Raw genomic sequence first — 13,244 nt, 5'->3', positions numbered from 1 at the left:
ACTCTGAATGCTGAACTGGAGATGCTCCTCAGCTTTAACACTTCGACTACAACTAAGTTCAACTGTCAGAACCACCAATGCCCATTTCACAAACTGCACCCTCTGCAAACAATAGGTACATTACATTATTTAAAGTACGGGTATCCAAAAAAAAAAAAAAAGCAAAAAAAACCCCCCACCAGTTGCCAACAATTCTACTCACAAGTTTAATTAGAAACTAGTCTAAAAGCTGCAACAATTGAAACATTGCCACAGGGAAGCAACACTGCAGAAACGGTCCATCAAAGCAGCATGGAAACAAAAGATCTTGAGAGAGATGGACCTTGCAGGTCATCACTAACAGAATGAGACTGAAAACGAGTTTTTCAAAAACTTGTTATCTACGAAGACTGTATTTTTCCTCCACTACAAAAAAAAACCTTAGGATTTTTATTTTCAATTAAAATAAATCATATGGCAGTTACTATGTGCAGAATTGCAATGGAAGGATACACAATGAAATTTTATGTTGAAAATACAAAAATAATTCTTAAATTGGAGAGTCATATAGGGCTGTTCCTTTCAGCTATGTACCAATCATTTAAAATTTGTTTTTACATTTTCTGTATTCTTGTGTGTGTCAGCGTTATTTAAATATAGGGGTGGGTTTTTTTGTTTAGTTTTATTTTCAAAGAGCTTTTTAATAAATAACTGCATTGAATGTTTCTGTGTATTTCCTTCTCTCACAATGTACATTTCAGTCACTTTTGTCCACTAAATACAATAGAAGGATGTTTTTCAGAAGGGATTTCACTCAATTCTTCCTTTGCTTACACAGCTAGTGTAAAAACAGTTAATTTGCATTTATAGCAATTTTAAATTGTTTAAGATATTAGACACTTATACTCTCTTCCACCCTGATTTTCTTTTACCCCTCTCTCTTCTCCCCTGCGAATAGCTATCATATCTTCTACCTGAAATTAAATTATGCTTTCCAAATACTAGCTTTGTAAATAATTTGTCCAGCGAGAACTCTATTCTATAAATCAGATTTAAAATAATCTCAGAATGAAACTAATACTACATGCTTATTGCCCACGCTCTGACATAGCACCAAAACCTACCCCACTTCCAATTTCACAAATAAACAAAAAAAAAATACATTAAACTTGGGTACAATTTGGCTGATGTGAAAAACAATTTAAACCAGGAATTTCACCTAGCTCTACACAGAGAACCACAAAATCTACATGAGAATACAGCTTCATAGATGCAGGCCAACAATGTGAAACATACTGGATGCTAAAACATACCAATCCAAGCCACACGGAAATTTTGGGAAAATAGCCTCTAGATGACTGCCCAAAACTTATAAAAAATGCCACACAAAGAAAACCTGCAAAAATTAGCACTAGATATGCATCAAAAAACACTAAACACTGTCTGGGTGCTAAAACGCACACAATACACCCAAACTATGCAAAAACATGATGGCAATAAACACAAAACCAGACACAACACATGGAAACTGCAAATACAGATAAAGCATGCACTAGAGGTGTGGTAAAAAAAATGCCAAACAAGCTCAACACTAAAAATTGTAAAAATATTGTAAAAATTAAAAAAAAAAAAAAAGGATGTGGCGGCAGGATGCAAAAGAAAAAAAGAAAGGCAAATCCATGCTGAAGTGTGCTGTATGTTTAAAAAAACACCAAAACATATTCAAAACACATGGCAATGGAAAGCAACACTGCAACAATGCCTGAGAAACAAAAGATTTTTTTTTCAAAGTTCAAGAAGCTTAACAAAAAAAGAGCACATTGGAAATTCATGCCAAAAGATGCCAAACATCCTGGACTCCAAAACTCCATTACACTGCAGTAATGCCAAATATACTGGGACAACACTGTAAGAACCAAAATCCACACCAAAAGACATACAGAAATCCCAGACCAGAAACAAGAGCATATGGCAGCGGCATTTTTAAAAATGCCAAACATCCTGGACACTAAACCCCATACAAGGTGCACAGAGAAACCATAAATACAAATGAGTGCTACTTAAAAAACAAAACAAAACAAAGAAAATAACCACCAAACTAAACCAACTTGTAAACACCATAAAAAGGATTTAATAAGTCCAAAATGCCTTAGGTTTTGAAAAGGATTTAATAAACCCAAAATACACCTCAGAAACTGAAAACCTCACAAAAAAGGATCTGGTGGACGCATGCCAAAAAAACCACCAAACATGTTCAAAGACTAAAAATCATTAAAATGCCCAATGGTAAATTGCACATGGTAAACTCATGCTAAAAAGGCCCAGCAAATATACTGGATACACAGGAAAAAATTCCACTGGATAACTCCTGAAATAACACACTGAAAAATCATACTGTGTATGTATGCAAAAAGAACCCACTAAAGAAATCCTGGACAGAAATAACATCTTAGCCATGCCCTAGGGACCAAAACCACACCTAAAAACAGTCCAAATCCACACTGGAAACCTTTAACCCCAAAAGCACATTAGAAACCAAAAAGTTCATGCAAAACCAAACCAAATGTGCCTGACAGATGCAAGTAAACAAATGTCAAACACTTGTTGGACACTTTCAAAATGCAACTTTAAAATTCTTAGGAAAAAGGTTTCAAAAGCAGGTGGTAAATGTACACCAAAAGCAACAATCAGCAACACTTCAGCAATGCCTCAGAAACACTCAGAGCATGCAGTATATGCATGCAAAAAAGATACTAAACATGCTGAACACACTAAAAAACTGTTGAAAAACACTTTAAAACGCAGTGGATATTATGTGATATATATGTACACCAAAAACATAGCTCCAGTTTGTGCTGAACATGAAGAACATACACTAAAAAAAGGCGATTTTATAAACACAACACTGCTAAAAAAAGTGTGGTATGTGGAATTCTATATAGTCACACCACCTCACTGGAAATCCACCTATAGCTCATTCATGAGGACATGAGGGTGAAGTTAAGACCTATAAGAGCTAATTCCTTTTTGTCACCTCTTTCTCTGGCAGATTGTTTTGGTGAAATATGTAAAACTGATCTCAAAAGCTTAGCTAGATAAAACTGACAATTGCAATCAAATTGCCGGGTTTTTTTTGTTCTTTAACAAACATTTAATAATTTAATTTAGCTCATCACTAAAAATCAAGACAGCTCACATATAAAATACTTTGTTTGCTGTTCAAGTGCTGTTCACTAAGCTAATATAGACTTTATGCTCCTGAAAACAGGGAATGTATGTTGTAAAGATACAGAACATATACATCAATAAATATCTCAGCTATTATGTCTAACGTGGAGGTGAGGACATAAACTCTTATACATTACAGAAATAAATAAAAGCATCAAGTTATGATTCCAGCTTGATGTACCTACAAGTTGAGTAGAAAAAGCACACGGAAATTTTTTCATACAGCTACAAAACAAGATGTATTTATAGATATTGAGTTATCAAAGAATTTCAGCAGGTCAGGAAGAAATTATGCTTACCAAACACTATTGCTTTGGCAAAAGGTGGAAAGAGCTCTGTGTGTCTGCATAGGTTTTTATGAATTTGCCACAGATCTTTGTGCAGTTTCTTAAAGTCACTGTATCTCTTCCAAACGATTATCTGAAGAAGAGAAACCAGAGAGAAGTATTAGTGAGGTTCATTGTTCATATTACATCACACCACTAATCCACTGGGTTAATCACGTCAGACCACTAACTCCAGCAAATTTGTTTAACAAAAATATATAGTCTGTACTGCTGTATGTAACAAGCATAAAAAAGGTCATTAACTGCCCCAACCCACATTGTAGCTAACTATACTACAGTGCATAGAGAAAAACTAAGTAAAAGCTGAAAGGAGGGCAAAGGCAGCACTGCTTCAGTCATTCAAATGAGATCCAGACCTACACAGGGTGCCAGCAAGAGAGGAAAAAATGCTGAACAGGAGTGCTGCACTATCCAACATTCAACAGCACACTGTGCCTGGTGCAGCTGCAGGTATGGGGAAGAGACACAACAGCAAAAGAGAAAACCAGGGAAAAGAAATCCCAGTACAAGCAAGGGATTTGTAGAGATATATTAAGTACCCAGGACTAGAAAACAGCTCCTAAATTGTGTACGTAAAGTGTGGATCAGATGTAAATGTTAGCCTCTATCTTAAATGGGTTTGTTTTTTTCTGCAATAACATAAAAAACCCCACTATGTTCCTTTTGTAATCTAGACAAAAAACTCCATCTTAGGAAGATAAAGATGTCATTGGTCAATTATAACAGCTACTCCTGATCCCTCCTTTGCAGAAAGCAGTCAGACTTTGCAGACTAGTCATCTCCCAGTCAGAAAGATATCATTGGTCAATTATACCAGCTACTCCTGATCCCTCCTTTGCAGAAAGTAGTCATCTCCCAGTCAGCTATCTACCTTATCCTTCTCCCATCCCATTCTTTCCATTCAAGAAAGGAGGAGAACCCAGTAGGAAAATCAAACCAATGAAAGAAGTAAATGATAAAATTTACACTTGACTGCTATTGGATTTGTTGTCAGGATGAAAATATATTAACAGAGGGGGTTTTTTTATATCCTGACCTCATTTTTGGTCAGATTCACTAAGCCATCACAATAAACCTCAATGCTAATGTAAAGTGATTAAAGTAGAACAGAAGGGAAAAAAACAAGGAGAGTGCATGCATTCAGCAGTTGATTCCACAGCTGCACCAGTCAAATGTCTCAATTAACACAACTAAGCTAACCACAACTTTAAATATTCCACATATTTTTGAATGATTTACCAGGTTGCCTTCTCATGAGCAATCATAATTGAAGAACTTGAATTTTGTTTTTCAAGCAAACCAGATTTAGAGCTAAGAAAAAGGTTTAGATTTAGAGCACTTTTTCAAGCAAACCAGATTTAGAGCTAAGAAAAAGGTTTAGATTTAGAGCACATGTGTGTTTTGTTTTTGTTTTGTTTTTTTTTAATACTGCAATCAGAGGCCTTCTAAGTTTCAGCAGATGCAAGTCCTACCTACAGGACAATGCAGATATAAGGTAAGAGGATGGTCAACAGCAGACATGCAAAGCTTTAGTGTGGCAACACACTAACCACCTTATTAATTTAGCTGTACTAGAACCAGCAGTCCTGCTTCTGACTCCTTCATTGGCACACATTTTCATTACTTAATTACAGCTGGTACTCCTCACACACAAGCGAGGAATCTCTAGAAGGCAAACTAGTCATTTTGCTATCAGAAATAATAATTTTTCAATGCTGTACTTTTATCTAATCCAATAACCAGAGAGTGCATGATTAGCACTTCTTGAGCAGTGTGCATATAGAACACAAAATTGCTTAAGATGGTGAATTCTTTAAACATTAAGTTACTGTATTGTCAGTACTTAGAAACATGAAAAGCTGCCAGAAAATAAGAGCATGAGATTTCATTCCACTAAAAAAGCATCATTTTTCACTGCTACAAGTGATCACTCAATAGTCAAGAGGAAAAAAATAAATATCCTTAAGTAACTTGAACAGCAAAAGCAGTCAAGGTTATCTTAAAACCTTGCAGAAGCTCATGGAAAACATGCCTCTGCATGCATGTGGTTCAGTAAAGTTAGCAAAGTTCCCACTCTAACCTCCTCATTAGAAATTATATTTGGAGGAAGGACACATTGTACTTTGAGGCCCAACGAAGCACAGCAAGCATATCATAAAACATATGTTAGACTTGTAATGCAATAAGGTGCTTGTCATGGAGAGAGCCAGTACATCTCTATTAACTCATGCAACTCATCTGTTCCACAATCAATAAGCCTTTCTCCTAAATGAAAAGGAAAAAAAGCCACAGGACTACCCTAGATGCAATTGCATTACACACCACATTGTCCCCAGAAGTGAGGACATTAAAGTCAGGTCCATTGGCCTTTCTGTATCTACTATCCCCACACAAAACTTCACATTGAATTCTTTAATTCTTTCGAGGGGGAAGCCCTTACAAGGTTCTTTTCCTTCCTGCCCCAACAACAGGTGGGATTACATTGAACTCTAACTGGCTGCAGTGGGAGAGGTGCTATAGTGAAGACTTGATTCCCAAAGGGCAGCCAAAAGATGTGACAGAAAACTGGCAAGTGGAGCTGAGGTCACAGCACACAGCCTTACAAGCAACTGAATGTATGTAAAGAATGTATTAACATCACAGCAGAGGCATTAAGAGACACCTGGAGGAGGAAGAGGCAGGCACAGCTCAGTTGGTCCTACATGGATGTGGGAAGCAGGCTGCATGAGACACATCCTAAAGCTATGAGATGGTTTTGTGCACAAAATTTCCCATTCAATTCCTCATTGAGCATTCTGGAAAACTGAGGTAAATTTATTTTCTCTGGGAGCAGGTTAAGGGTAAATTCTTTTTCTTCCAAAGGCTGCCCACAGTTCTTTTTTTTTTACTGTAAGAGGCCATGTAACAGAAAAGCTCTCAACATATGAGGGTTTCTGACTACAATTCCCCCTTATGTCAACTACTATTTAGGATATTCCTTGTAATAACCAACTATTTTCAGATAATGCTCATAACAGATTCACCCTGCATCTAACATGCAGAATAATTAATAAGGTACAATGCAGGGTGGAAAAGGGCAACTATTAAGAAGTTCATCTCATATTTATGTCCTCTTATTGTCTAGAGCATGTGAAACTCTGCATGGGTAACCTATAGCCACAAATCAAAGCAACAACTAAAAGATATGGTTTTGCCATTGTGTCAAAACTACTTAACACATACTCATGCAATACTCTAGCTGAAAGACACTTACAATATATTTTTCTGATGAATGGACTCATCAACAGCTCTTATAAAGTGCTTTTCCTCACAAATGAAGATAAAGGTAATGGCAGAATGTGCCCATGGATAGGTTCAATTCAGGAGTCTCCCTGGAAAAGGTGAACATCAAGCTACAAACTACAGTAATGCAGTTCTAAACTAGTTCCATATCATCTCTGATTCTAATAGGTTATTTTAATCTCCTAGAGATTAAAAAAAATCCAAAAAGCACAAATGCTCATGCCTCCCTGATTCTCAAGATTTCAAAGAAGGGCGCAGTAAAGGGGTGTTAGATGTCTTAGCCAATTCTCACCTCTGCCAAGCCACTAATCAATAACTCATGTTTGACCACACAGAGATGCAATGAGTTCAGTTGTGAGTTGTCCTTTCATCAACTGTGCAGGTTCTCCTCAGTTGCAAGTAAGAGAGACTGCACCAGAAACTGAACATATGCATGTGTTACACGATGCCTGAAAAGCCATAAGGTTGAGCTTTTGAGGGAAGATTTTGCAGGTACATAGCATAATAGTAACCATGTCAAGTCACTAGTCCAGAAAAAAAAATAAATGAAGGGGGGAAACAACAGATTTCTTAATTAAAAAGAAAAAAAATCCACAATGCACACACACACGGTGTATTTTTCTCTCTCAATAAATGACTCCTGTGACAGACTTTTGAGGTATTTAAGACGCAAAAGAATAGAGCAGCTCCTTGTTCATACACTCTTCAGAAGAGGCAAAGAATAAGCAATTTTAAAGTTTTGTCAAAGTGTATGACTGGAAAATACTAAAGGAGCCTCAGAGAGATAGGCATAAAAGATAGAGCAGCTCCTTGTTCATACACTCTTCAGAAGAGGCAAAGAATAAGCAATTTTAAAGTTTTTCAAAGTGTATGACTGGAAAACACTAAAGGAGCCTCAGAGAGATAGGAATAAAATACATGATTTGCAGTCTAATCTCTCTCAACAACTCCTAGACACCTTCATTCTCCCTCTTCACTAACAGGCAGTAATGGTGTAGACTTTTCAGTGAAGCATTGGTTAAAGAGGAAAAGACTACCTACAGCTGAGACCTAAGACTTGAATTGTGGACTGATCTCTAATTTTACCAGTAGGAGTTAACTAACCATCATTTTACCAATTCCAGCCCCAAGAAAAGAGCTTGTAAAGTTATCAAAGCAGTTTTGTCATCAAAAGGCACTTTACTCTCTAAGACTTTGTTTCAAGTCACCATTCATCACTAAGAGATGAAATGCATTACATTACACTAGCTACTGTTTTCAACTATGAAAGCTAAAGACAAATGGAAACACAAAAATTGTTGGCTCAATTACAAGGACAAAACACACAGAAACTGCTAAATTACATCAAAGATGCTTCAAAAGGCATAGTGTGATTCATAAAGACATTTGCACAAGTTTGAAATGTTACCTCCTGGACATCCTCTGGATTTTTTCTTGAAACAATCTGAAAGGCAAAACAAAAATGAAACCACGTAAGTCCTTGGATTTTCAGTTTGGAAGTTAAAGAGTAGTATACAATGATTTGTTGCTGAAAAGTCTGGAAAAAGGGAAACAGCTGCATGGTCCTGTGCACTCAGAAAGTTTTGATTTAGTTTTAGAGAAGTTGAATACCCAAAGACAACACAGTGAGGGATTTCAGCAGCAGTCAGTCGTGATCACACATAAAGACAGATGTACATTCTAGGCAGAATGGCACAAAAGGCATCTCTCAAAACAAAGCTACATTGAGCATACCTCCTATCATCTTTCCAGTCTCTTCCTGTTAATTCATATTAGGGGCACATTACTCCCAATAAGAAGAGCTCACTAAGGCTACTTGGCTTAATATAAGCTGCAAACAACCTCACTGAGAACGCGAGTACTTGTATTTAGTAAGACAGTATTTCCACTTTACTTACAATCACCAGAGCGCAGACACATCTGACTATCCTTGCGTATTTGTTTCTCCTTAAAAACTCTTGGCCTAATTAATTATAAATTACTTAGTCCAGGGGAAAATTGCAGTGAAAATCAGGCTTGGCTGCACACAATAAAGAAGCCAGTATTTCATCAAGATTTTTTTTTTCTTTAAATAAATATTGATGACAAAAGCCTTTGTAATCCAAGTTTTGTACTGGTCTATAAAGAGCAGTAAGAACATATCCCCAATAACACACAAACCAGACAGACACATCTTTAATTCATAACTGCAATTATCTTGTGCAAGTCAGTATATCCTTCATCCTAAGAGGACAAAATAATTAGTCTATTGTTAGCTAAAGCAAAATAGGGCATTCTTAATCCAACTGGGACTGTCCTCAGCGACACACCCCGGAATAATTGATGCCCTGAAGAGGTGATGCGTGTAAGGAAGCGCAGGGAGCCCACAGCACTTGCACCCCAGAGACTCACACACCGTCCCGCCGCTCCGCAAGCACCACGCAGCTGTTGCTCTGAGATGGAACCACCGAATCCACACTTTCCTCTTGCTAAGTGACAATAGCATACCTCATATCTCACAAAAACTCAGCTCTCTTCCTCACTTCCATTTTGCAAGAATCCTTGCCAAAACCTCCCAGATTTTGTACCATCAGTTTACTACAGCCCAGCCACCCATCTCTCTCACATTTTGGAGGAGACAAGATGGAAAAGAGAAGCATTTCCTTCTCTAGCAATCTCCCAAAAGACCTGACACATTTTCCTTCACAGCTCCATGTTCTCTCTCTCACCTTGCACACCAATGTCCTCTTCTTCCAGCGTAGTCTACATTGATAAAACCTTTCTCAACTTTTCCTCACTCCTGAGTAATCTAACATTTGGCAACTTTACCAAATGTTAACCTTGGTGGCTGCTGCTCTTTCATTCACTACCAGGCAGTTTAAAAGTACAATTTGGTGAAATAATCCTAACCTCCTTTTCTAATAGCTGGCGTACTTGATGCAAGGAGTCTGTAGAGCTGGGGGAAGAAAATACCACAGGCATGGCTACACATCACAGGGAACACCAAAGGGCAGAAACCAACTGCTTTGCTTTGCAGTTCACCTTTAGTTAAAGCCTTGCAACAGTTTTGGCAGCTAGGTAAGTTACCAGATGGGCAGAAGGAGACCCAGAGAGATGAGTAATTACCCAGCCAGTTAGTAAGAATCTGGAATAAAACCCAGAGGCCCTGTTTCACACTTGTTCTTATGTTACACCGCCTTCTATATCTCCCAGCCATGCCAACTTTAAGTCAGTATGTAATAATTTATGTGTTGTCCTACTTTGTTCTTCGTATCCTTTTCTGAAGGTCAGTCTCACAAGAGGTCTGCCCCTTCCGCCTAATCTATAGTCAACCTAGAGACTTGGCAAAGATGACCCAGCCCCCTAAATTTTCCATGTATTTTTTTTAATCCTTCCCCAAGGATCAATGCAGTCAGTTCCTTCTGCAAATCTGTAACACAAGCAACTACAACCTATTATCAAAAATATCATTAGGATACCCACCAATGAGCTAAGCAATGTGTAACTACTGCACCAGATCTCTGAAAACAGAGATCCTACAAGGATCCTCAACATTGACAAAAGTATTTCAGATTATCCCATTCTTCATCTGACCTGCAGATATCCAACATAACTCATTAGAATTTTAATTATCATTAATAATTGTAATCTTCCAAATTCTCTAAACTTTTATTAGTGCCCTATATTTTCAGGTATCGTTAAAGAACACTCCTCATATCATAACTTGCTAATATCTACCTGTTTCTTTGCATTTGGAAATGGGTATTAAAAAGCCAATATTCATTTAACCTTGTCTGCATTTACAATTATGCTACAGTTTACTAATAAATAAAATATATATTCTCTGCCATACAAACAAAACTTTTAAGAAAAAAGCTGCAATAATGATAGACCCTCTTAGCACCCAGAAGAGACTGCGTGGGTAGTTATGCCTTGGCCAGGACACACTAATGCAAGTGCTTTCTTATCCATGATTATTTATCTACATTACATTGAAACAGAAAGTTCCTTTAACTTCATTTCACAAAGGATTCACTCACATACTGCACCAAGGAGCCACAAATCTCCACTAACACATACTGACTAGCCTAGATCTCAGCCAGAATGATATTCAACACAACAGGAAGGCCCACCTCACTTTTTTTCCTGGCGGTCCCCCAAAGTTGCTGAGCCGATGCTCAGCAAATACAGCTGGAGTGCTGTGATATCAACCATGGAGCCAGATCACCACAGGAACAGGAGGGAGGAATGGGAGGAAAGAAAAAGAAAGGGTACTTGACAGGTACACTGAATCCTTTTTAAATCATTTTATTCAATTTCCCAAATCCTCACTTCAAGTACTACACAACAGATTACCAGACAGCCCTGCTGAAACAAAAGTTTATATTTCTGCACTTAGGAGTCCAAAGCATCCTTTACTGCAAAAAAAAAAAGAAAAAAATTTTCACTTTGGTGATTTTAGCTATCAAAACACTGTAAAAAACTAATGATCTCTGGCTAGGTCAGTTGAATTTGGACAGCTCACAGACTGATCAGCTCCTTGCTCTGTGCTAAATCCAAGCACACCACCTGATCCCGCACTTGCTTGGAAAGGCACCAGAGCACCCACAGTTTATGGGACAAGGAGAGAGAATGACACCCCCACCTTGATTTTGAACAATTTTACAGAAACCAAAACATCACAGAGAAATTTCACTGGCTTTAGCCAATAAGAACAAAGCACCAGAGCAAAATAAGCAGCAGAAGTCTTGGCTCATTCCTAAAAGTCTTTATTTCACTGACACAACTTTTCAGTACACACACACACACTTGGGCCGTCAAGAACAACTGCAGAAGATGTGATGGTACTGTTTTCCTCTCTGCATCTATTTCAGGAAAGGTTTTTTATATTGCACCATCATAGGAAAAAGCAACTCTTTTTTTTCCTCTTCAAAAATACTAAGTTGTATTGGACTAAAAAGAACATTTTAAACATATTTGTGTTTGGTGAACTTGGAGAGATATATAAATAAGTAGACGATAGATAGATGATTGCTAGATAGATGACCAAAAATATTTTTTTCATTTTTAATTTTACAAGTCATACAAACTGATCATAGGCTAACAATCCCTGACATTACAATCTGTATACATATACAGAATGTTGTAGTCTTTGAATTAAGAGAAGGGTGCTTATAAGCATACCTTGCTCTCACAGGCAGGATGTCTACAGCTGCAGTAGCTACAGGATCATGGGTCATTTAAAACTCTCTCTCTCTCTGTCACCTCTTCTGATGCTCTCAATATATCCCACCACACCTGTGAGCTAAACTGCCACTCCTCTGGAACCTATCGCCACATATTTACTTACTCGCCTCGTTTTTTTGGTTTAATAGGAAAGTGGAAAAGAAAGCAAGGAATTTCCCTGGGAGAACACACGGAGCTTTCATCAAAGCCAGCAGCAGAGCAGCTCCCCCAGCATCTGCAGCAGCCTCCCTGCTTCCCGTGCTAGGCCTGGGTGCCCCCGAGCGCTCTGCCCGGCCGGGCTGGCCCTGCTGGGCACGCTCAGGCTCCACGCGCGGCTCGGGCAGCTGGGCGCTGCCGGCGTGGGCGTGCGGAGCCGCTCGCTCCCGGCTCCTCCCCAGCGCGCCGCCGCGCCCGGGGCTGCCAGGAACGCCGGGCAATCCCACTGCAACCTACCCACCACATCTGGGGCGGAAGAACGGGGCAGAATGAGAAGGAGCTGTTTGTTTTTAAGCTGCTCTCGCACGCCCTGCAACGCACAGCAAGGAAATCGAGAGTTAATTGCAAAGCGTGTCCGAAGCCATTACAACGTTGCGAGGCTACAAGTTTGCAGGAGGCGACTGGCACTCGGCTCGGGAGGGGCCGCCGTGTTCCACCTACCCTCCCTCTCTCTCTCCCACCCGTGTCCCTCACAGGAGTATCCACGTCGCGGCCGGGGCCGCTGCTCCGCACGCAGCGTTGGCTTTACAGCCCGACCGCGGGGCAGGCCGGGCGCGGGGAGCCGCGGGGGCGAGGGGCTGGGCGGCGGCCGCCGACTCACCCGCGCCGTGACCTTGTAGACGGTGTGGCCGCGGGGGTGGCGGCGCGGCTCCGTCACGGTGTAGAAGCGGGCCAGGTCGGCGCCGCGCTCCCGCGGGCTCAGCATCCTGCCGCTGCCCCCGCCGCGCCGCCCGCCCGCCCGGCACCGGCGGAAGCGGCGCCCGGGAACGCCCCGCCCCGCCCGGGCGGCGCCGGAGGCCCGGCCCGGGGAGCCCCTCCCGGCCGCCGGGATGCTCGGTGCGCCGGTCCCCGGTTCGCTGTCTCTCCCCGAGGCTGGAGGTCCGCGCCGCAGGGACGAGGCCGGGGTGTCACGGCCCAGACGTGGCAGGCACAGCCCGGCGGCGGCGCGGCCCCGTTCCAGGTGCCCTGCGGGGGCACGGCCCTGGG

General features: G+C 40.4%; 1 protein-coding gene across 1 annotated transcript in view; it reads right to left on the bottom strand.

Moving 5' to 3' along the window:
• RPS6KC1 (ribosomal protein S6 kinase C1) overlaps positions 1 to 13,026 on the bottom strand; it is an 85,369-nt gene extending 72,343 nt beyond the window's left edge. Inside the window, exons 1-3 of the mRNA XM_039697671.1 lie at positions 12,859 to 13,026; positions 8,245 to 8,280; positions 3,507 to 3,627 (exon numbers count right to left, since the gene is read on the bottom strand). Coding sequence (XP_039553605.1) covers positions 3,507 to 3,627; positions 8,245 to 8,280; positions 12,859 to 12,963 — 262 coding nt within the window. The 5' untranslated portion in view covers positions 12,964 to 13,026. The remainder of the gene's footprint in view (positions 1 to 3,506; positions 3,628 to 8,244; positions 8,281 to 12,858) is intronic.
• Positions 13,027 to 13,244: the final 218 nt, after the last annotated feature.

The sequence above is a fragment of the Passer montanus genome, unplaced genomic scaffold (assembly GCF_014805655.1).
Source record: "Passer montanus isolate IOZ18808 unplaced genomic scaffold, ASM1480565v1 scaffold12, whole genome shotgun sequence".
NCBI classification, from domain to species: domain Eukaryota; kingdom Metazoa; phylum Chordata; class Aves; order Passeriformes; family Passeridae; genus Passer; species Passer montanus.
Note: the sequence above shows the minus strand (reverse complement) of the source record. Positions and strands in the feature narration are given on the sequence as shown.